Source organism: Magnolia sinica, chromosome 2 (genome assembly GCF_029962835.1).
Source record: "Magnolia sinica isolate HGM2019 chromosome 2, MsV1, whole genome shotgun sequence".
NCBI classification, from domain to species: domain Eukaryota; kingdom Viridiplantae; phylum Streptophyta; class Magnoliopsida; order Magnoliales; family Magnoliaceae; genus Magnolia; species Magnolia sinica.
Genome location: NC_080574.1, coordinates 106,327,183 through 106,348,522, shown reverse-complemented (window position 1 = coordinate 106,348,522; position 21,340 = coordinate 106,327,183). Strand labels below are relative to the sequence as shown.

Sequence of the window (21,340 nt, the reverse complement as noted above, 5' to 3'; positions counted from 1 at the left end):
TGGAGTGTATGCTACCGCAAATGTTGTTCAACTCATTGAGCCTTCCGATGAACATCAACAATTGACTTGAAATCATACATGACCATCTCGAGTTGGATCTCTTAGTGTAACCCCACCCTATAGCGGTTACCTGTTACGCGATCTATCTCTGCAAGCTTGCAACGAACAAAAGGCTCACTGAACTTTTCAGTGTAGTTATCCACCAATAATGTTTCCTATTTGAACGCATGGAGCTCCTGGAGGAGTATCCATGTAATCTGAAGGTAGATACTTATTTTCCAACTTCTTGTTAATGCTTCACCATCAAATTCTTGTTGGGCCATTCATCTTGACCTTGACAAAGGCCACTCGCTTGACATCATCCATGCCGTACCATCCAAAATAATCTTCTAGCATTGTAATCCAATATATAAAAAGCCTTTGCATCAAGACGACTAATGAAGTTCAGAACCTCAACCCATACTTCCTTGGTGATATTATCTTTATTGGGCATCTTTATCACGGTGTCATGGGATCTCCCTGCAAAGAGTCTCTGCATGAAGTCATAAACAGACTCACGAGGACCCATACCATGTTGATTCAATAAAAGTTCTAGTTGGAACTCGTGTTGTGGATATGGACCACCATCAGGATCTCCAACGGGATGAGATTGCTCACCATGTTGTTCTCCACGTAGTTGGTCAACAACAATTTCCAGGCTGGTTACCCTTGCAAATAGGTCGGTGATGCAATTGCCTCACTGTTGATCGGCAAGCCTCCCTCGATAGATGTTACCACTACGAGTAGACATCGTGACGTCAGAAAATAATGGACAGAATATATGGCACTTTCTGGTTTAGAACATAAGATTGCTAATGGGCTGAGATTCTAGACTTTAATGGATAAAAATAGGCTGGATTATGGTTGTTAATAGTTGTAAATGGGACTGAATTTGGACAAGAATATGACTTTTCTTTTCTTTTTTTTAATGGGCTGTTTTTGGGGTTTTAATGGGGCTGGCTTTGGAAGTTTTAATGCGCTGGAATAGGGCTGATTTTGGGAGTTTTAATGGATTGGAATATGGCTAATTTTGGGAGGTGTTAATGGGCTGGAATGGGGCTGATTTTGGGGGTTTCAATGGGCTAGAAGAGGGCTGATTTTAAAGTTTTAACAAGTTGGAATATGGCTGATTTTATTTTATTTTTTGGGTTTTAATGGGCTGGAATGGGGCTAATTTTAGGTTTAGTGGGCTGGATTATAGAGGTTGATGGGTGCCAAAATTTCGGTAGTTTTTGGCAATTGGACTTTTGGGCTTTGTAAAAGAAATGAAAAAAGGTAAATGAGGGGTAGGAGGGATGGATGCAATGAAGAAAATTAAGTAAAAAAGGCAGAATTTTATAATCAAAGAAACTGGAAATAATAATATCAAGATTGTCATTGATCCAAAACTTCAACCTAGACATTGGAACCCGCTCTGATGCCAAACTAGCGCAGCTGATTGATGAGGAGAATCCGCCTAAGCATAAGAACCTCCAAGCTAAAGCACAAGAGTCACACAAAGTAAAAGAAACAATCTAGAATTTTTATTCAATTCAAAGGTGCCTTGATACTACTCATCCAAGACCCTTATATAAGCATTTGAAATATACATATAAGGATAACTCATAATACCATTGACAACCAATGACTTGTTACAAATATGAAAAAGAAATAAAAGTGATAAGAATGCATTTAAAAATATTTGACTAATAGATTATCAATAGCTAACTGATTAATTTTTGCTAGATAATTACCTAGATAAGCTAGCTACCTAAATAGGAACCTTGGACCTTCCTTATTAATGGGTCAGCTGTTGGGCTTCGGCTTGATGGGCGAGGGCCTAGCCCACAGATCGTGGGTCTAGATTAGCCTGCATCATCCTTCCATTTTCGAATGGATGTACTTGGTCCATCATTAAACCTAACTCCAACCATCACCAGAAATTCCATGTCCATGCCCAGCTTCATAGATATCCACATCTCGCTTTCTTTGCACAGCTTGGGCCAGAAATTGTTTTCTTCAAGTTTGCAACAAGCTTTCATCCAGGCTCTTATCTCTGACAAATGAGCTCCAACCCTTGTTTCCACAACCACCAAACATTGCAAGAAGGGCCTCACATGATTGACGACCCCCAGATCAACCCAAACCACCACTCCTTCAGAGGCTCTCTCTAACCACACCTATTTTCCCTTATTTGGTTCCAATGGCTTAGATAGGATTTCTTTCGTCTTCTCCTGCTGATCTGCAGCGGCTTCAACCCCTAAGGCAACATCCCGATACAAGCAGGGCTTGGAGCATATCAAATCAAACGTCGTGTTGACATTCCCCTTCATCACCCCCTTCTCCAGTCCCAAAGAAACCATCACAACCCTTACATATTTCTACATTTTCTTTTGCACTTTCCCCTTTCTTGCCTCCTTTGGATAACTCATCCCTATTCACTTCAATTAGGCCATACTTGGCCCGCTGGACCAACATCTTCCTACCACCGAAGATTTCCCCATCTAGCACCTCAATTACCTTCTCCAATTCCTCCTCTAACCTCATTCAAACAAAAGCGACACCCCGAGGGGCTGCATTTTCTTTGAATCGAGGAATCACAACCTCCACCACTTCCCCAGCTCGCCCAAACACCCTGGACAAGTTAATGGGAAGCAACCAGCAGGGTAGACCTTAATGGAGAGGGTCGATCACTCCTCCAGGGAAGCATTTGCTCTCCAGTCTCTACGTGGTGCTTTCCTCCCCTTCCTGCGGACCGAAATCCAACTAGACATCACTGCAGGCTCTTCTCCACCTCCAACTCTTTTGCCTTTATCGATCTTATGCCGCTTGGAATCACCTTCTTCATCGTCGTCATCGTCAGAGCTTGCCCTTCCCATCAACACCGGGTGAGTTGCCCCCGATTCTTTATTGGTTGTTGTTTTCAATTTACTTCCATCTCACGAAGCAACCCTTTCTTCGCTTCTCGAACACCTCCTGAATCTACAGGACTCCCCTGGCATCAGGAATGCTTAACCATTGCATGTTGTTCTGGGAATTTCTTGTAGTTCAAATCTTTGGATCCCTTGTATTGGGGATTTTATTCCTAATATTTCAGAAAAGGAGAAATGGATGCGACGGGCGATCAAATCCAATCCATACGAATGGCCACCATTGGTGACAAAAGAAATTGTTGAATTATAAAAATGCTGGTAAAAAAGCTCTTGCCATTATAAACAGCATATCAAGGTCCATTTGTATTATCCGCGGATGCCTCTTCAGAAACATGGCAACGGTGTAGTTAAAAAAGGAAAGAAAACTTTGCGCTATGCAAGTGAGCAATTTAAGCTCAATTATTGGCCAAAAATTACTATTTAGAGCCCTCTTTGTTGAAAGAATATGACAGATGATATGGTTTCAAAATTTACAAGGTTGTTGGACCTTCTCAAGGACATCAGCCCTTCAATTTCTGATTCAGACTTCATGATTTGGTTAGCTCACCGTTCCAGCAAATTTTCTGTTCGATCCCTTGATGGGTTGATTTCTTCGACATCTCGTTCCTTCGGTCCTCCACATCCTTTCATCTGTGGTTTTAAGGAGCCTCTCCTCAAATGCCTTCATTCGTTTGGTTAGTGGGTCGAAAGAGGGTTCTTACTATAGACAACCTTCAGAGGAGATCGCTTGTCCTCCCTAATATTTGTGCCATGTGCATGGCTAATGCGGAATCCATAGCCCACCTCTTTCTTCATTGCACGTTCGCGAGAAAGTTTGGGATTACTTCTTGAATGAGCTCCACACGGATTGGGTCGTGCCGAAGTCCATGGAGGAAGCATTGTGGGCATGGCATGGGGAAGGAGTTGGAAAATCTGGTAAAATAAGGTGGCAGTTGCTTTTAATGGCTATGTAATGTAGGGGCATTTTCACATTGGGCTCAAGTGGGTTGGCTTGTGGGATGGAGGGGCACACTCGGGGTGGGCGGCACATGAGAGGCAAGTGGCTCATGTGAGGTGGGCCCCACCCATGTGAGGCGGGTGACTTGTGGGATGCAGAACCCATGTGATGTGGGGCCCACGAGGGGGGTTCGACCAAGGTCCTAACCAATGGGATGTGGGGGCTGGGCTATGAGATAAGGGGACTGATTCGCCACATTCTATCAGTTCAGGCTTTTGGAGCAAGTGATTAGTTGTCCTGCATCAAAGTGTTATCAAAGCGGAGGTCTCGCGTTCGAGACTCCTCACTGAAGTGGGGTGGCCCATGGGATGCAGGGGCACACTCGGGGTGGGCGGCCCATGAGAGGCAGGTGGCTCATGTGAGGTAGGCCCCGCTCGTGTGAGGCGGAACCCATGTGTTGTGAGGCCCATGTGGGGGTTTCAAATGAGGACCTAACCCATGGGATGTGAGGCCCGGGCTATGAGATAAAAGGATTGAGTCACCACGCTTTCTCTGTTCGAACTTTTAGAGCAAGTGGTTAGTTGTCCTGTATCACTATGATTTGGGCTGTTTGGGGAGCCAAGAATGGTTGTTGTTTCAGGAATGACTAATGAGAGAGTGAACGTTGATGTCACTATTAGGAAAATTCAATGACTAATTTCTAGTTGGGATCTTCATGTCATAGCCTCCTAGGCTTTCTTGTTTTTGTTTTTCGGTTTCGGCTCTTGTATTTTTTACTCAATAAAGTCCGTAATAAAATTTTATTGCCTCTCAAAAAAAAATATTGGCCGAAAAGGAAATTTTAACAGCCGTAAATGAAGTTAAAAAATTCCATACCCACTTGATAGCTGAACAACTCATCCCTCAAACTGATTTATATAATTTGGTAAGCCTTATGAAAAAGAAATTAATCACTAATCTAAAGCTACAAAGGTTCGCATGGTGGCAATTCTTATTGTCACAATATCCATTCACCATTGAAAGAGTACTGAGAAAGGATTATCATCTACCAAATGCCTTAATCCGGAAATTAAAGATGAGATTTAGCCTTGTTCCAATGGAGGCAGTTTTTATTTCAAATCATTACGTTTAAAAACTCCCCAACACCGATTAATGTTCTACCAGAAGATCAGAACTCTCTTTCCAGACCTGAGTTCGATACAAAGCGAATATCCCAAACATTGATTTCTTCTTAACCTCATTAGGGAGAATTAGTTATTTGGTGAGCAATCTCAAATGGCAAGGACTTGAAGGAGAAACAATCGACTGGCTAGTGGAAAAGGGGATATTTGATGATATCCTTTTAACTTTAACAAGGGGACGGCTATATGCTAGTACTGTCTCAATGGAGCATTTGGATGAAATTGTTCCAAACAACCGTTGGGGGCAAGATTTGTGCCGATATTTTCAAAGGATCAAATTTACAAAAGATAACATCATCAGGCAACAACAAAGAGACTTCATCAAGCCTCTAGAAGATTGAAGAACTAACCCAAAGAATCCAAAGATGTAAAGACTACAAGAAGAAGACAAGGATTTTACTAGTTTCATCATGAAGGGTGTAAGGAAATACTTGATGAAGATAAGAGTTTTAACAGAAATATCTAATTACAAAGAATCACATGCCTTCTTTTGTCCTCTTGTATGATGTCATATACGATGTAAAGATGATGTTAAGAAGTGAGGTCATGTATGATGTAAGCATGATGTAAAGTAGCAGGGTGTTGCATATTATAAGGTGGCATGAGAATCATGAGTCTATGTCCTTTTTAAGGTGAATCGTGTCCTTTTTAAGATGAGTCATGTCCTTGTGAAGGTGAGTCATGTCCTTTTTAGTGAAGCATTAGAAGTCATCATGTCATAAGAATTCCTGTTGCTGATAAAGTGGTGAGTCATTATATGAAGTTCTGAGTCATGTCCTTTTTAATGCCATGCAATGGATGAGTCATCAAGATAAGTATTGTCCTTGTAAAAAGATAAGTAATTAGGTGTCAGTATGACTAGTGATGAGTCATTGTATTTTGTAAAGATGTTCCAATGGCTATATATAGCCCATTTCATTAATGAAATGAAGTATAAAATTTGGTGTAAAAACCATCTTAACAGTGTAAAGATCTTCCTCCACCAGGAGTGAGAGAGTTCTATTTTCGCCTTTAGTGAGTGCCAAGCAGGTGCGATTGGACTTTCAGCAGTCTTCAATATACTGGACGTGCAAGCTAAGTATGCAACATGCCTTAAGTGGTGTCGAGCGTAAGGCAGCTAAGTGTGCAACATGCCTTAAGTGGTGTCGAGCTTAAGGCTATTCAAAATCGCAAGCCCTTTGGTTAGGTGATGCCAGGTAGCTAGGTTAGCAAAGACGATACGAGGAGTCTTTGAATCTAACCAAAACTCACCATTTTCTCTTATGGTTGGTATAGAGTTTTCAAACCAACATACAAAGTATACCCACACACACACACACACACACAAAAGAACAAAGAAAGAGCACACGTGCATTTTTGACATGACCAAAGAAATAAAGAAATAAATCCAAGCAGACATGAGAGAACATGAGAGAACATAATGTGGGGCACATGTACAGTAGCAACTGTCAGTCCACATAGACAAACACCGGCAGACATCACATCAATTTCCACATGCATAACTAGAGGGAGAGAGGGAGGGAGGGAGGATGGCATTCCTGAATGTACGCAAAAAAAAACAATAACCTGATAACTCAAATCAAATACAACCCTACATTTGTTCTAAGTACAGAATAATATGAAGACTAGAATAGATGCACACATGCTATGAACAGTGATGCCCAGATTCAGGTGCTGGTACAGATTTGGAGATGAGGAACAGGGTACAATTTCCCACCTCACAAAAAGCCATGATATTGATGTTATTTACTTTTTCCTTCTTCAATAAATCTGGATGAGAGCAGATGGCATTCTTAACATGCTATTCGAATTTAGGTTCGAAAACTGTACCTCAGAATCCACAAAACTCAACGGGGCTCAATATCGAGTGGGTTTGGGTCAACCTGAAGACTGGACCAAGTCTTTACTTGACTGAAGTTGGTGTTTAAGATTTAAATTACTCGTACATGTTTAAGAGAAATGATCTAGTGCAAGCAGTCATTGTACCATTACAATGCATTTAGTGGGAGAGTCATTAGATCCAACGAAATGGTACCATAATAAAAGCTGCAATGCATTTATGGGTGGATTTAATGTGCTGTTTTCTTCTTCTTCTTTTTTCTAATTTCAAACTGAAGTCAACCATAATAAACAGAGGATAGCATTTACCATGCAATTATTGGATTTAGATCTAATGTTATCCCACGAAATGCATTGTGATGCAGCAATACACTTAATCCAGTACATTTCTCTATAAACAAGGGATCACAAACAGCAGAGTAGTTATTATAGACATTTGCTTTCTTTGAAGAGGTCATTGTGTTCAAAATTCAGGAGCTTCTTTTATGCTCTTTTTTTTTAAAGAGTGATTTGGTTTGGGTCGAGTCAACCGAGTGAATGGGCCAACTCATTGAGTCTTTTCGGTTTGCAACCAAGTAACGTCCACAAGAAAGTTTCCTAGTGACTTGGCCCAAAATCTCATCAATCAAGCTGACTTGGGTGAACAAGTCCCTGAGTTTTAGAACTATTCTTCAAACAACTTAACCATGCTATTAATACCTAGTTTTATTAAACAGAATGTCATTTTCTAATTTTTTAAGGATGCTCAATTAAGAAAACCACTGCAAGTGGAGTTCCTATAACAAGACTGTTAGAACAATCCTTTCATAATCTTTTACATAACAAGTAAAAAAATATAAGTATGGATACTTAAAATTACGAACATAATAAAAAAAGATTTGTAGAAGTTATTCCCAACAATTTATTGTACGAGTAGCCATTCCCACTATCAGTATCCTACCACACTGACACCAACAGGCCTTGTACAAAGTAGATGGCTATCTTAGACTATGAAAATACTACAATATAGCACAATGCCAAAGAAAAATAGTAGATTTAAACCAACCTTCATCTCTGATGTTTCTGTCCGACGGCGGGAAGGGTCCACTGAAGAAACTAGCAACGTTGATAGAAGCCCGTTCGTTACCCCCTCACCCGTTACATTTCCTCGTAAATTTAGCAGAGATGATAAGCACACGCGTAGGAATTTTAGAGCTTGCTTTCTATAGAATGCCTCCATGCTACCATTATTTTGCATTACAGCAGCTACAGCCAGGTATATGCAACGATCCAAAGGGACCAAAAATGGTGTTGATGGCTCAAATGTAAGAATCAACCGGAGCCCATGCTCAGGGTTCTCTTTGCACTCAAGTGCAAGAGGCTCTTTAAGGAAGCGTCTATTACGACCACCTAACTTGCCAAGGAGTTGCAGTGCTTTCCCACCCCATGGATATGGAGCAGGCCTCAAATGAGACCATAAAGCTAAAATTACCTCAGACATCACATTTGCCATGCTTGGTTCCAGGAAATCAGGATTCAAACTGTCAATCCAAAATTCAAGTGTCCTTAGACCTAAGCTAACTAGGTCCTCACTTCCTTTTAAAGCCAAGACCAAGGGCTTCATCATACGAGGAAGGTGCGGAAGCAATGAACTTAAGCGTGCGGGTAAGGTTAGGCAAAGTTCAAGCACGAGGTCCCTCATATCTTCACTAGTAGGTCCCTCAACCATGGCCAATAACATATTCAGGCATGGTTGCAATGTTGGTATTAAATCTCGCAACAGAAGTTCAAATTTTCCTCCATTGAGTGCACGGAACATTGTGCGAAGAAGTTGCATATAACCAAGTGGTTTTTCAACTTCAGTAGCATTCTTCATACAAACTTCCATGATAACGGGTACATGTGGCTGCAGAATACGTTCACAGTCTGATGGTGCTTTAGCAACAGCAACAAATAATAACCGAAAAAGGTGCAAAACAAGTTTTGCAGCTGGTGTATCAGGATTTTTCAGAACATCAAGTTTGCTGCTGACAAGGAAATTCACCAAAACATCTGCGAAGGGCCGAAGAACCTTTGGTGCTTGCAGAAGCGTACTAAATATGTGAAGCAATTGGGTGTTGCTAATCATGCACTCAAACAGTTCTGGCATACACATAGAAAACATGTCCATTAGGTCTCGAGGCTCCATTATTGCTAAAATCTGGGAAAACAAGTGTAGCATGTCCCTCTCCTCATCTTTTTCTTTAAAGAGAGCCAGGCAATGGACACCACTCTTCAGAACACCAGAAGCTTTCCAAACCTGCCGAAAGAATGTCAGACCAAATAAATCTAACTGAGAAACGTATGAAATTCAGAAACCATCAAACTGAGAAGTTCACTGCAATGGTGATACCTCGTCTTCTCGCATCCCTTTAAACACATGTGATGATGTGGAAGCCTGCACTTGCGGGTGTGCTGCATGCGATGATGGTGATACCTGAACCAGAGGAAGTGCCGCATGAGATGATGAAGGTGACACTTGCATCTGTGTAAGTGTTGAATTAGATGACTGTGGAACCTGTCCTCGAGGAAAATGAACATTAGTGATGCTCCAAATTATTGTCTTCATTCCTGCCAGAAATATCAAACAGAATTATTTGGTATGCGGCAAACACCATTGTCATATAATTCTCAATATACTAGAGGCGAACAGCTCATAGTGAGGAATGTGAGTTCAGTGGCACAGCCACCTAGTCTGAGAGGAGGTTCTATTCCCATATTGCAGGAAAAAAAATCAGAATATAATCAAACATTAAAAAATAATGTAACTTCAAACCACTTAATACAACAACATCACTACCTATTTAAAACAAGGTATTAAAAAACGGTTACATAACGGTAATGCTGGGGACCATTAAGCATAACAGGGCCATAACAGCCATTATGGAAAAAAAAAAATGGTCCATTACAGAACAGTATTTTTTTCTTTAATGGCCATAATGGCCCGTATGATAACGGTAATTATGGTGGCCGTATTGACACCGTTACCGTTATTGAATACCTCGATTTAAAAGGGTATTTTTCTATTCAATCCCTCCTATGCTGAGAATAGTTTCCAAACTTTTTCGACATTGACACAATCAATCAGGCTACTTTCACAAAACTAGGCCAAGGGGTAGCCATAAGAAATTCTCAATGGAAGTTGATGGGCAATCCTGGCCTCCACGGTTTGGAAGAGATATCAGGCACCATAGGACGCTACTTAGAAACATGAATTCATATTTGGTAGGGGCCAAGAATTAGACAGCTAGTGGACCATATCCAAGAAAATAAGTAATACATTCAGCAGTGCACAGGAATAGATACCAGGAACTAAAAATAAAATGTAAGGAGTAGATAGTAAGAAAAGGTTCAATAGACAAATAAACGTTATTACTGTGATCATAGGATGTCATAGAACTAAAGGTTTCAGATCATATTACCCATAACCAAAGTCTTAATTAGATGTTTACAATCATTGACTTCCTTGGAATGCTCCAACGGGACCTGCAAATTTAGAACCGCCTGCAAGGAAGTGGAGCAAAGCAAACAGGTATATCTGAGATAAATACACCAGAAAGTTGTGTGTGTGTAGGGAGCAAAGGGAAGTCAAGAACATTGATCGAGACTATCTAAATAGTCCAGCCTACTCCCCATGTGCCACCAGACAGAAACCAAATCGTCAGATGATCCTAGCCCTCTGAACATGTAGTCCAGCCTACTCCCCGCATGCAACCAAAACCAAATAGTCAGATGATCCTAGCCCTCCGAACAATTGCCTTTTGTTATAACATCCATTTTTCAAGACAATGTTTAGATGGTTAGGATTGTTGGATCAAATTGACTATTTACAGAAGAAATTCATGGTGGCGTCTAGCAAATGGACGTCTTTTCTTGGAACTAACCTGGATCATCCGTTTTTAAAAGCATTGATAGAATGGTTCGGATTGTTTGATAGGTATGATTCTCCCTCAGTTGGCCATTAAGAGTGAGTTGGATCAAATGAATGGCCTAGATCAATGATTAGACTACATGGATCCAGTAAAGCTTATATTCAACATAAGACAGTGGTAACTTGCGCATAGGATTATTCCCTTACTATACATACAATATAAGGGCCCGTTTGATTTTGGAATTACCACGGTAATGTAATTGAACCAAACACGGCAATCGTCAATCAAAATGTAGATGTTTCCAAGAGATAAGTAAAGGAAATTGTAACCATTGCACTATTCAATTGCATTACCGTGGAAATTTTGAATCCAAACGAGTACATCAATATATGGATTTCAAGATTTGACATTATAAGTAATAGAAAGGTACCATCATTACGATACTGCCAAGAAACCAAACACAACAATCCTCGGTCAAATCCAAATGTTTTCGGGAGATAGGTAAGGAACTTGTAATCATTGCACTTTTCCATTACACTACTGTAGTAATCCTCAATCCAAACTGGCCCTAAATTTAGACAAACACATCTACAAACATACACATCATCTTCATCATCATAACCGTAGCCTTGACCCAGCTATGCCGAATCAGCTTCATGAACAGGTTCTTCCCAAGGTATTCCAAAAGAGTTCCTTAAGGGCCGTAACCGCCATTACATAACGATACGGTGGAAGTCAAGCTGTTACGCGTTACGGGGTTTAAGGCTATTATGAAAACATGGCCCGGTAATGGCCAAAATAAGGGTTTTCAAAAAAAATAAAATTTAGTAACCACCGTTACGGCCCATAACGTAACAATAATGATGGTGGCTATTATGGAATACCTTGGTTCTTCCAATCATTATTTGAAAAAGGACATCTTGATGATTTTCTTGGAACTGGAATGGTTTGACGATCGGCTGTCCACCTAATTTCAACCCTCGTTAACATAGTTTTGGGACCAGTTAGCACTTTGCTACCGAGCGGAGGTGAAGATACAACCACATACATATGCATGCAAATATGTGTGAACATGTATTATGTTTGATGGGGGATCAGACTGACTTAATGAGTCACCCTACGACCAACTGATAGAGGGTGGTGGAACAAAGACTAAGACAAGAAACAAGGATATCGAAAAATCAGTTTGGCTTCATGCTAGAGAGATCATCAATCAGTTAGGCTTTCACTTTTCTCATTCCAAAAACTTTCTTACATCGTTCCACGGCAGATTTCGACCACTCACACTATAGTTTTTACGATTAAAATAATAGATTGTAGTGATTTGGGTGGATCGAAGCTTCAAGAGCTTTTTTTTCAAATATTTGAAAAAAGTGGTATATATGCATTTTTCCGATTTCTAATTCTAATGCTTGATTGTAATGTGTTAACATTAGAGATATAACCATGTTCATAAATTCACCAAACAACCCAATACAACACTCACTAAAGAGTGGACCATTACGCTACCATTAATATTTTCAAAACAAAAAATGAATGCAAATTTAGAATATTTACATTATTCTAGATTTTCAAAATATTTTTTCAAAATTTTTCGGGGAAAAAAATAAATAAATAAATAAAATTGAACCGTTATGAGGGTCGTAAAGGTCGTTACGCCCCAATATCGACCATTACTACCGACACCCGTATTGGTAACGGTGATGACCGTTACGGCTACTGTTACCGATACGGAATACCTTGATCAAAACCAAGGTATGCTGTAAAGGCCGTTACGTAAAGGTAACGGTGGCAACCGTTACACGTTACAGGGTCATAACGGTCGTAACAGCCGTTATGGAAAAAAATGACCCATAATTGCCGTTAGTGGCACGTTACATCCCCTATAAAGGCTATGATAGCCCCGTAATGGTCTATTACGAGACATATACATGTTTTTCATACTTTTTAATCAACATTACCGGGCAGATATAGGTTTTTCAAAGGTTTTTTCAATAAATAAACAAATAAAAAAGAGAGACCGTAACGACCATTACAGGGCCGTAACAACTATTATGCCCCATATCGTAAAGGTAACGGTGGTGGCCGTTACGGCCACCGTTACTGTAACGGAACACCTTGATCAAAAAAAAATGTTCATATTGTTAGTGGGAGCCAAGAGTGTGCCAAGATGATGTTGGTTTGGCGAACTATAGGATATTATCAAGTTTGAAGAGAAAGGAAAAGTAGGCATTGATTTAAGTTATTTGGTCCTTTGCAAGTTTGATTGTTACAGCAATACAAATGTTGTGAAATTTGAAGTCAAAAGGAAAAGTAACTATTAGTTTAATGTGGTGTTTGGTTGCTGGTTTTTACATTTCTTGGCCGAGTAATTCCCTGGTTTTTATAATGGAAAAAATTTAAAACAAGTTTGGTTCACACTTTTTTGTTGGTTTCCACATTACTCAACTCTTCCCTTCAAGCCTGTCGATCAAATGTAAATTGGATACAAATGACAACTTCGAACAGTCTTGTATGTGGATTTGACGCCAAGGTATAATTGTCCTTTTTAACATTAGGTTGCATTGCTTATGGTGTATGGCATTTGAATCGTGTGAACTCATTCTGTATGCAATTGCATCATTCACCGCTGACACAGAATCCAACCTCTTGCTATCTTGTCTGATCAACTGCTCCATTCATCGCTTACAACGGACACCTTGACTCCTCGCTTTCACCCATTTTCCTTTGACTATCTATACACCCGTTTAGGTTATTGCGAGCCAAAAAGCATATCGACAATTTGAGTAGTGAAAGGGTCGCTTGCATACTCATCTTTCTTTTTTGCGAAATGATTATTAGTGAGTAGAGTTGACTCGATTATATCTAACATGAACACATTTTGAATACAACTACATCACTCATCACTGACACTGAAGCCAACCTCCTGACTTCTTGATTGATCAACTGCTCCATTCATTGCCTACCACGTACATCTCAACTCCCCACTTTCAACGCTTTTCTCTGGAATGTCTATCTGCCCGTTTGGGTTGTCGTGACCCGAAAAGCGCACGAATAATTTCAAGTAGTGAAAGGGCCACTTACATACTCATCTTTCTTTTTGATGAAATGGTTATTTGTGAGTAGAGTTGACCTGATTGTGACCATCGAGGCAATGCAGAGTGAGCTTACTGCCCTTCCAGTCCCAATTATTCCCAGCATAGTTTTGCTCCCTACAAATGGAAACTATTGTGCTTTTTTTTTTACCATCTTTTGAGTTTTATGTGTGTAATCATGTATCTTTTAACATCTCATGAAATTTCCACCATTTCCCTAAGTTTTCGTAATGTTTCCCTCAAAATGCAATGCATGGTATATTTCTTGATGCTTCCTATGATATTTTTGTATCCCAAGGTGTGATATGTAGTATGATACCAATACTTCGAGCACTGCTCACAAACACTACACTTGGTACCACTTATTTCTATAACACATCCTCTTCTTCTCCAAGTCTACACAACCATTTCATTATTTCTCTTTAAGTCATGGTCCTTTACTACTATTTTTTATTAAGATGTAAATTTAAATATAGAATTTAGAAAGTTATACTTTGATTTATGCAGCAATACCCATATATAAAACCAGTGTTCAAAGTACCGTATTGTCACATATATGGGTGACCGAGGATATGGAAACCAGTGTTTTAAATGGTGAATAGCGTGCAGCATAGCATTCACCCCTCCAAAGTGTGAGCCATATGCTATTTCTGGATTTTCAATCAAGATTGCGCTTGGTGGCACCAATTTCATGGTATTCTGCACCAAATTAGATTGCTTAACAATGAAATTTAACAAAATTTCATGATATTTGGTGCAACTAAAAGCAACATAAAGTAAAACAAAAGAGCAATGATTAAGTACAAAGGTAAAGAAAGAGCAACGAAATTAATTTAATACTGTTATGTATATTATTTTACTAAAAGCATTGAAATGATTAACTATTGTTTGTTGAAAATAGAAAAATGTAACAAATCATTGAAAACATTAATTGCTTTTAATGTAGTGAAAATAACTTGTAATGTGAGCTATGTAGAGTGTAGTGTGTGCAAATTATAATATAGCATGCGCTACATGTGACTTAATCTATTTTCATGAGTTATGTAGCATTACGGCTAAGCTACGTTACGTAGCGTAAGCTACACGCAACATAGCGTAACTATTTAAAAACATGGGTGGAAACATGTATAGATATCACCGATGATTGAGAGAAACATTGGGTATACAAGGAGAAAAAGGTGGAATTTTTCAATGAAACTTCAGGAAATGGTAAAAGACACATGTTTATATATTTAGAATCAAAATATTATGGAAAACAACCATAAATAATAAGTTTCCATTTAATAGGGACCTAAAACATGTGTTTGTCATTAAAAAAAAACCAGTGCAATAGTAACCAAAATGAGTTCATGTTATTCAAATACCACAATAAAAGCAACAAATCATACACAATACATCCACAAGCTAAGGTAAATTTTCTAGCGTTGGAACTTTCAACCTCCCCTAAATCCAAGTTTTAAATTGCAAAAACCAAAGAGGATTGGTCGAAATCCACCCTAAAAACCCAACTCCTTAAAACAATAAAAATAAAAAATCTCTCAAAACACCCTTTTACCTTTTTTGGTTCTTGATGTCGGCAATAATATTGCTAGTATCGCCAACACCAGTGACTTTCTATTTTGGAGTCGTGGTGAAGATATCACCATGTACTGTCTATATATCAGTGATACACCACATGATAATAATTTGACAATACCAGGAATTTTCTAGTTTTCCAGCAGGATCTGTATCACCGGGTGGCGATACTGAAATATCACAGATATTATTGGTCATATCGCGGATATTTTGAACAATGGAAATAAAACTATGCTGCCATAATTAGAGTTATTATTCATCATTTCACAAATAAACTATTATATCAATTTTGTGTATACAACTACATTGATATGCATAGTAGTCTGGACCGGAATGTCCCAAATGATCCTACCCAAATACCAAGGGAACCAATATATTGTGTACCCATTCCCGTACCACATAATGAAGCGACCATTCTTCCAAATAATGCTTTCAACCATAGTTCATCCAATACAACCCAACAGGAACTAGTCATACTGATTTTTGCTGCATGAGAGTTGCAACTCCAACCCAAATGTTAATACCATGCTTTCAGCAAGTCATACCATGAATCGTCAGTCAAATAGGTGCCAGAATATCCATATCTTCATCAATGTTGTTAAAATTGGCAAATCACAGTAGGGGTTGAATCGTATCGAATTGCAAATCGTGTCATAAATTGTAAGATTTTTTACAATTTTCTTAAGAATTTGAAAAACAAAAATATATGAAAAATATAAATAAATCAGATTATTTTTAAACACATCAAATCTTCCTTTTGCCATCAATATGCACCAAGTAATACCATGCCATGATAGTGTTAAAGGATTCTTATTCCTTCTTTTTTTTCCTTTTTCTTTTTTTTTTTTGGTATTCCAAGAAATTTCCCTTAAAAAAACATACAAGGGTCCTTTAATAATTTATGCTCTTCTTAACTTTCTTGAATGTAGAATCACAGTGGAAAAGCAGCCTTTGATACTATAGAACAATCAAAAAAAATATTTTGATTTATAAACATCATTCCATAATACATATAAATCGGCATGATCGTAACCATCCATAAAACCATTACAAGTCAGTCAGGCATCAATTTGCTGTTTCGACCAGTTAAGAAGTAAGAAATCACAAAAAAAGCTACATGATTTAACGTTGAAGAAAATATAAATATCATTTTATCTCTTATAAAGAATAAATAATATAATTTACCTTTGCTAAACCATTCTTAAAGCCCCTACCAATTTAAAAACATAAAATGAAAGCCAAGTGAAGCTTAAAATAGAAGAGAACAAGTATAATTTGAATTGTAAATAGTAGGATTCAAATCATCAAATCGTAGGATTCATATAAAATGGGATTCAAAGTTGGGATTCAAATCGTTTTGCTAAAGATTCAACTAAAATCGAATATCGAAAATCGTAAAACACTAATCTTCATAGCCATTTTTATTATTATTCTCCATTATAAATTCCTTGGAAGGAACGGATTGAGTAATAATTAGTTATAATTAATAGACAAAGTAAAATGTAACTGCAACATATATCAATACATATGAATACATTTATGTCTCTCAGTATGTATGTATAGCAGAGACCCAAAAACTCCTAAAACAACACCCAATAAATCAGCCATCAGAATATCAGAGAAGTGTTTGCGTAAAAACCTGGACCGGAAGTTCAAGCTTTGACCGCAGTGTGGAACGATCTTTTCCTTCCTCGCCTTCCTCTAGCAGCTATTCAGATACCACACCATTGTCAATATGGCATTTGAATCACTTGACATGGCCGTAACCAAACAAGACAGCATTTAAGAAAAAATCAACCAAGGATAATAGCAATATAATAGTAAACATGACATCGTTTAAAAATTTAAATTCCCCTCATCCTGACTTCTCATCCCAGTAACAAGGTCAAATAGTTGTTGATGTGCGCTATCAAAGTACACATGATAAACGGTGCAATAGAAAGCGCTGAAATAAAATGAAAGTTCTAATCCCTCCAAGAGATTCCATAACTCACATAGTTGTTCCTGGGTAAGACTGTCCCACCTAGTAAATTAGTGTTTGTGTGGTTATTTTCTCAAAAAAGTGTATGGCATGCATACAAAATCAATGTTCAAAAGTAAAAGTTAGCAATTAACACTTTTCGAGGGAACCCATGAGTACATCTGCTTTTCTTTTCACCTTTTCATATTCAGCTCTTTTGCTACGAGAATAGATAATAGCTCAAACAAAGACCACAAAAATGACAAAATACAGCACAGCTATCGCCAATGTCTGCATTACTATGGACCCTCAAATAAGGTATACAGTACTGAGAAGCATAGTCAGACTTCTGATCAATGGAACTCTCTATGCAAGTACTTGTTGCCATTTGATTCTAAGAATTGGTCCCTCTACAATCCAGATGCAAAATAACTGATATAGAAATGGAATGTTTATCCTGTGTTACCCACAATAAACATAGTTGTTCCATGAAATCTGGTAACGAAGTTAAGGGAGGATGACTCTGTAATATTACAAATTAAAAGGTACATATTATGAATATCATTTCTAGGAAAAAATGAATTAAAGGTAACTGGATTATAGGAACTAAAGGGTGCATATTACGAATTATTAGGGTAACTGGACTATAGGAACTAAAGATACATATTACGAATTATTAGGGTGCTGATCCTAGCAGATGCAAAGTTGGCTGAGGATCCCAACTTTGTAAATGTGGGACACATGGTTCAGCTGGAATCTTGAAGCCTCTGATCTGATGTGTTTCATGAGGAATAGAGATACCCCAAAAATCTCATACAGTGATCCCAAGCTCAATGATTTTCGAATTGTTGAGGTGGAAAATTTATGCTATGGCAAAAATTGGAATGCTGAAGCCCTGGACCTCATGGATATTATAAAAAGTTCAAGGAGAAAACTAGAGAACATGTCCCAGTTAGGGACCATTCCAAATTTCCCTATATTAATAATAGCATATATGACTGTAAAATAGAACTGACAAAGAATGCTGAAACACTGGACCTCAGGATATTAGAAGAAGTTCAAGGAGAAAACTAGAGAAGATGTCCTGGATGGGAACCGTTCAAAATTTCTCCATATTAATCGAAGACTGTAAAATAAAACTGACGAGGATACTGACAACATAATGTCTGGTTGTAGTCACATGACTATTTGGTTTAAAATTAACATTTGATATTTAGCTCAATTCCACTTACCTGTGGTAGTTTGGGTATTGGAACTACGGAGATGTAACTATCACTATAATGGTCATAAATGATATACAGATACTGGACAAGGGCATATGCATTTCCTCAAATTGGAGGGACATGTTTTGTATATGCTTGTTTTACAAGTCTGGAAACCACCTCAATGGCTGTCAATAAACTCGTTGCAACTTCCTCTATTTTATTCAATGACGGTTCATGATAACATCAATATACTTGTTGCAACCTCCCCTAAGAAGGATAGGGCTGAGCAGCTGTCTGATTTTAGACCGATCAGTTTGTTGGGAAGTCCTTACAAGATTTTGGCGAAGATCCTAGCTTCAAGAGTCAGGGAGTTTCTTTCTCAAGTTATTTCGGAATTCCAGGGGACGTTTGTTCTCAATAGGCAGATCCTACATAGCGCCCTTATAGCCCATGAGTGCATTGATTTCAGGCATAAAGAGAGGAAGAGCGGTCTGATATGCAAGTTAGATATAGAGAAGGCTTACGATCATGTAGATTGGGATTTTCTTGATTATATGCTCGGGAGACTGGGTTGTAGCTTGAAGTGGAGGGGTTGGATGACGTCCTGTATTCAGTCTGCTTCATTTTTTGTACTAGTTAATGGATCGCCTAAAGGTTATTTCAAAGCCTCCTGTGGTCTCGGGCAGGGAGATCCTCCGTCGCCCTATTTATTCGTGGTTGGGGATAAAGCTTTTAGTTAGATGCTCCGTAAGGGCGAGGAGAATTGTTTATTTTGTGGGTTCAAGATTGCAGGTAGCCAAGAGAGTATTAGTCACCTTCAACATGTGGATGACACGTTGCTCTTTTGTGAGACAAGTGAAGAATCGGTTCAAAATTTGACGAAGATCACAGTGTGTTTTGAGGTGGCCTCTAGCTTGAAAATTAATGTGGCTAAGTCATAAATGTTGGGAGTTCACGTGGGGGAGTTGTTATCTCGGTTTGTTGGCATATTTGGTTGCAAGGCCGGTTCCTTTCCATCTACATATCTTGGTTTGCCCCTTTGCATTGGGAAGCCGGCGAAGCACTTATGGGATATTGTGATTGGAAGGATTGGGGGGAAACTTATTTCCCAGAAGACAAGATACCTATTGTTGGGCGGTCATCTGTCTTTGTAAAAGTCTGTGTTTTCCAATATTCCGGTATATTTTATGTTGCTTTTTAAATGCCCAAAATCGGTCTAGGTTAGGTTGGAAAAGCACAGGAGAGACTTTTCTGTGGAAAGGTCATTTGGCAAGGAGAAAGTTCCACCTGCTTAGATAGGAAGAAGTGTGCAAGCCTTTTTTGGGGGGGTGGTTCATGAAGCAATCTTCGCCTTATAAGGCATATGCTGCCTAGAGAGCGATGATGGATTTACAACATTTTGTGAGCAAGGGCATTGCTTTCAGAGTTGGTAAAGGTTTACGGATAAGATTTTGCTTAGACATCTAGTGCGGGAACATCGCGCTTTAGGACAGGTTGCCCTTGATTGCTTGTTTAGCTCCCGATCACTTTGTTAAGGTGAGGGAGTGTTTTTCGGTGGTTGGCGTTTGGTTTCAAAGTCGGTTGTAATTGTTAAGAGAGCTCCTATTGCCCCTTCCCCTTTGTAATTGTTTGCTTTTTTTTCCTGTTTGTTTCCTTTCCTCATGCTTTGCGGGGTTCTAATAAATTTTTGTCATCTTTCAAAAAAAAAAAACAACATCAATATAGGTAGCATGTGACTCAAAACAACCAAATCAAAATCAGGCAAATTGCCTATCCAAAAATGAAACAAACCTTACCCCCAGTCAGATGAGTATACACCCTTAGGAAGGAATGACTAAATGAAAACACCACTCATGCACAATTACCAGTGCTAAGAAAGAAGGAAAAATGACAAGCTAAACTAAGCCAACTGCAGCATAATGATGAGATCCTAAACAGATAAAAGAGATGACAAACATCATCAAGAGAAACAAAGTAGATCCTTAACATCAAAGTGCTCATCCCTGACTCAAGGGCTATACTAGAAGCATGAATATGAAACTTCCAATCACTGTCGTTTTCTGTCCAAGAGACGGGCTTAGACAGAAAGGGGGTAAATGTTTGAAATAATGTAGTTCAGGCAGATCTTGGTAAATCTGGTTAGAACGTAACAGGATGATATTCAAGGGTAAAGCTCACCAAGTGGTGCTACTATTGCGAACAAGATTATCAATTTGGTAAAGATATGGATCAGGGCTGATGACAGACTCAGTGATATACCTCAGGTTTTGTTTGATGCTAATTGGGGTGAAGTTTTAAATAATAGGAGGTTGAATCAATCAAATATTTGGTAAAGTGTGGGTGACGCCGAATTCCATGGAAGACTTAATATTAGATTGGCATGGCGGAGGAAACAGAGAGGTGGGGAAAGCGCTTTGGTGGTTAGCTTTAATGGCATATCTTTTGGTGATTTGGGGAGAGTAGATCAACCGATGTTTTTGCAACAAGTGTGCTTCAGTGGAGAGTATAGTTTGGAAGGTCAAATCACTTATCTTTGATTCGGCTTCTAGCTTGGAAGTCCTTAAAGATCATAATTTTCAGTTTCGGTCCTTTGTATTCTTTCTCTGGCTAAGTTATTGCTTTCACAGGCTTCTTAATAAATTATATTATCCTTCAATAAAAAATTTAAGAAAAAATTAAAAATAAAAATAAAAAGAGAATCAATAAA

General features: G+C 38.7%; 1 protein-coding gene across 3 annotated transcripts in view; it reads right to left on the bottom strand.

Moving 5' to 3' along the window:
* Positions 1–21,340, bottom strand: part of LOC131237348 (uncharacterized) — a 118,346-nt gene that overhangs the window by 66,930 nt on the left and 30,076 nt on the right. Inside the window, exons 9-13 of one of the 3 annotated variants that reach the window (XM_058235058.1) lie at positions 17,108–17,176; positions 10,349–10,430; positions 9,445–9,497; positions 9,280–9,363; positions 7,954–9,186 (exon numbers count right to left, since the gene is read on the bottom strand). In XM_058235058.1, coding sequence (XP_058091041.1) covers positions 7,954–9,186; positions 9,280–9,363; positions 9,445–9,497; positions 10,349–10,430; positions 17,108–17,176 — 1,521 coding nt within the window. Of the gene's footprint in view, positions 1–7,953; positions 9,187–9,279; positions 9,498–10,348; positions 10,431–17,107; positions 17,177–21,340 lie in introns of all 3 variants that reach the window. The other 2 variants (XM_058235057.1, XM_058235059.1) reach the window with 2 other exon arrangements.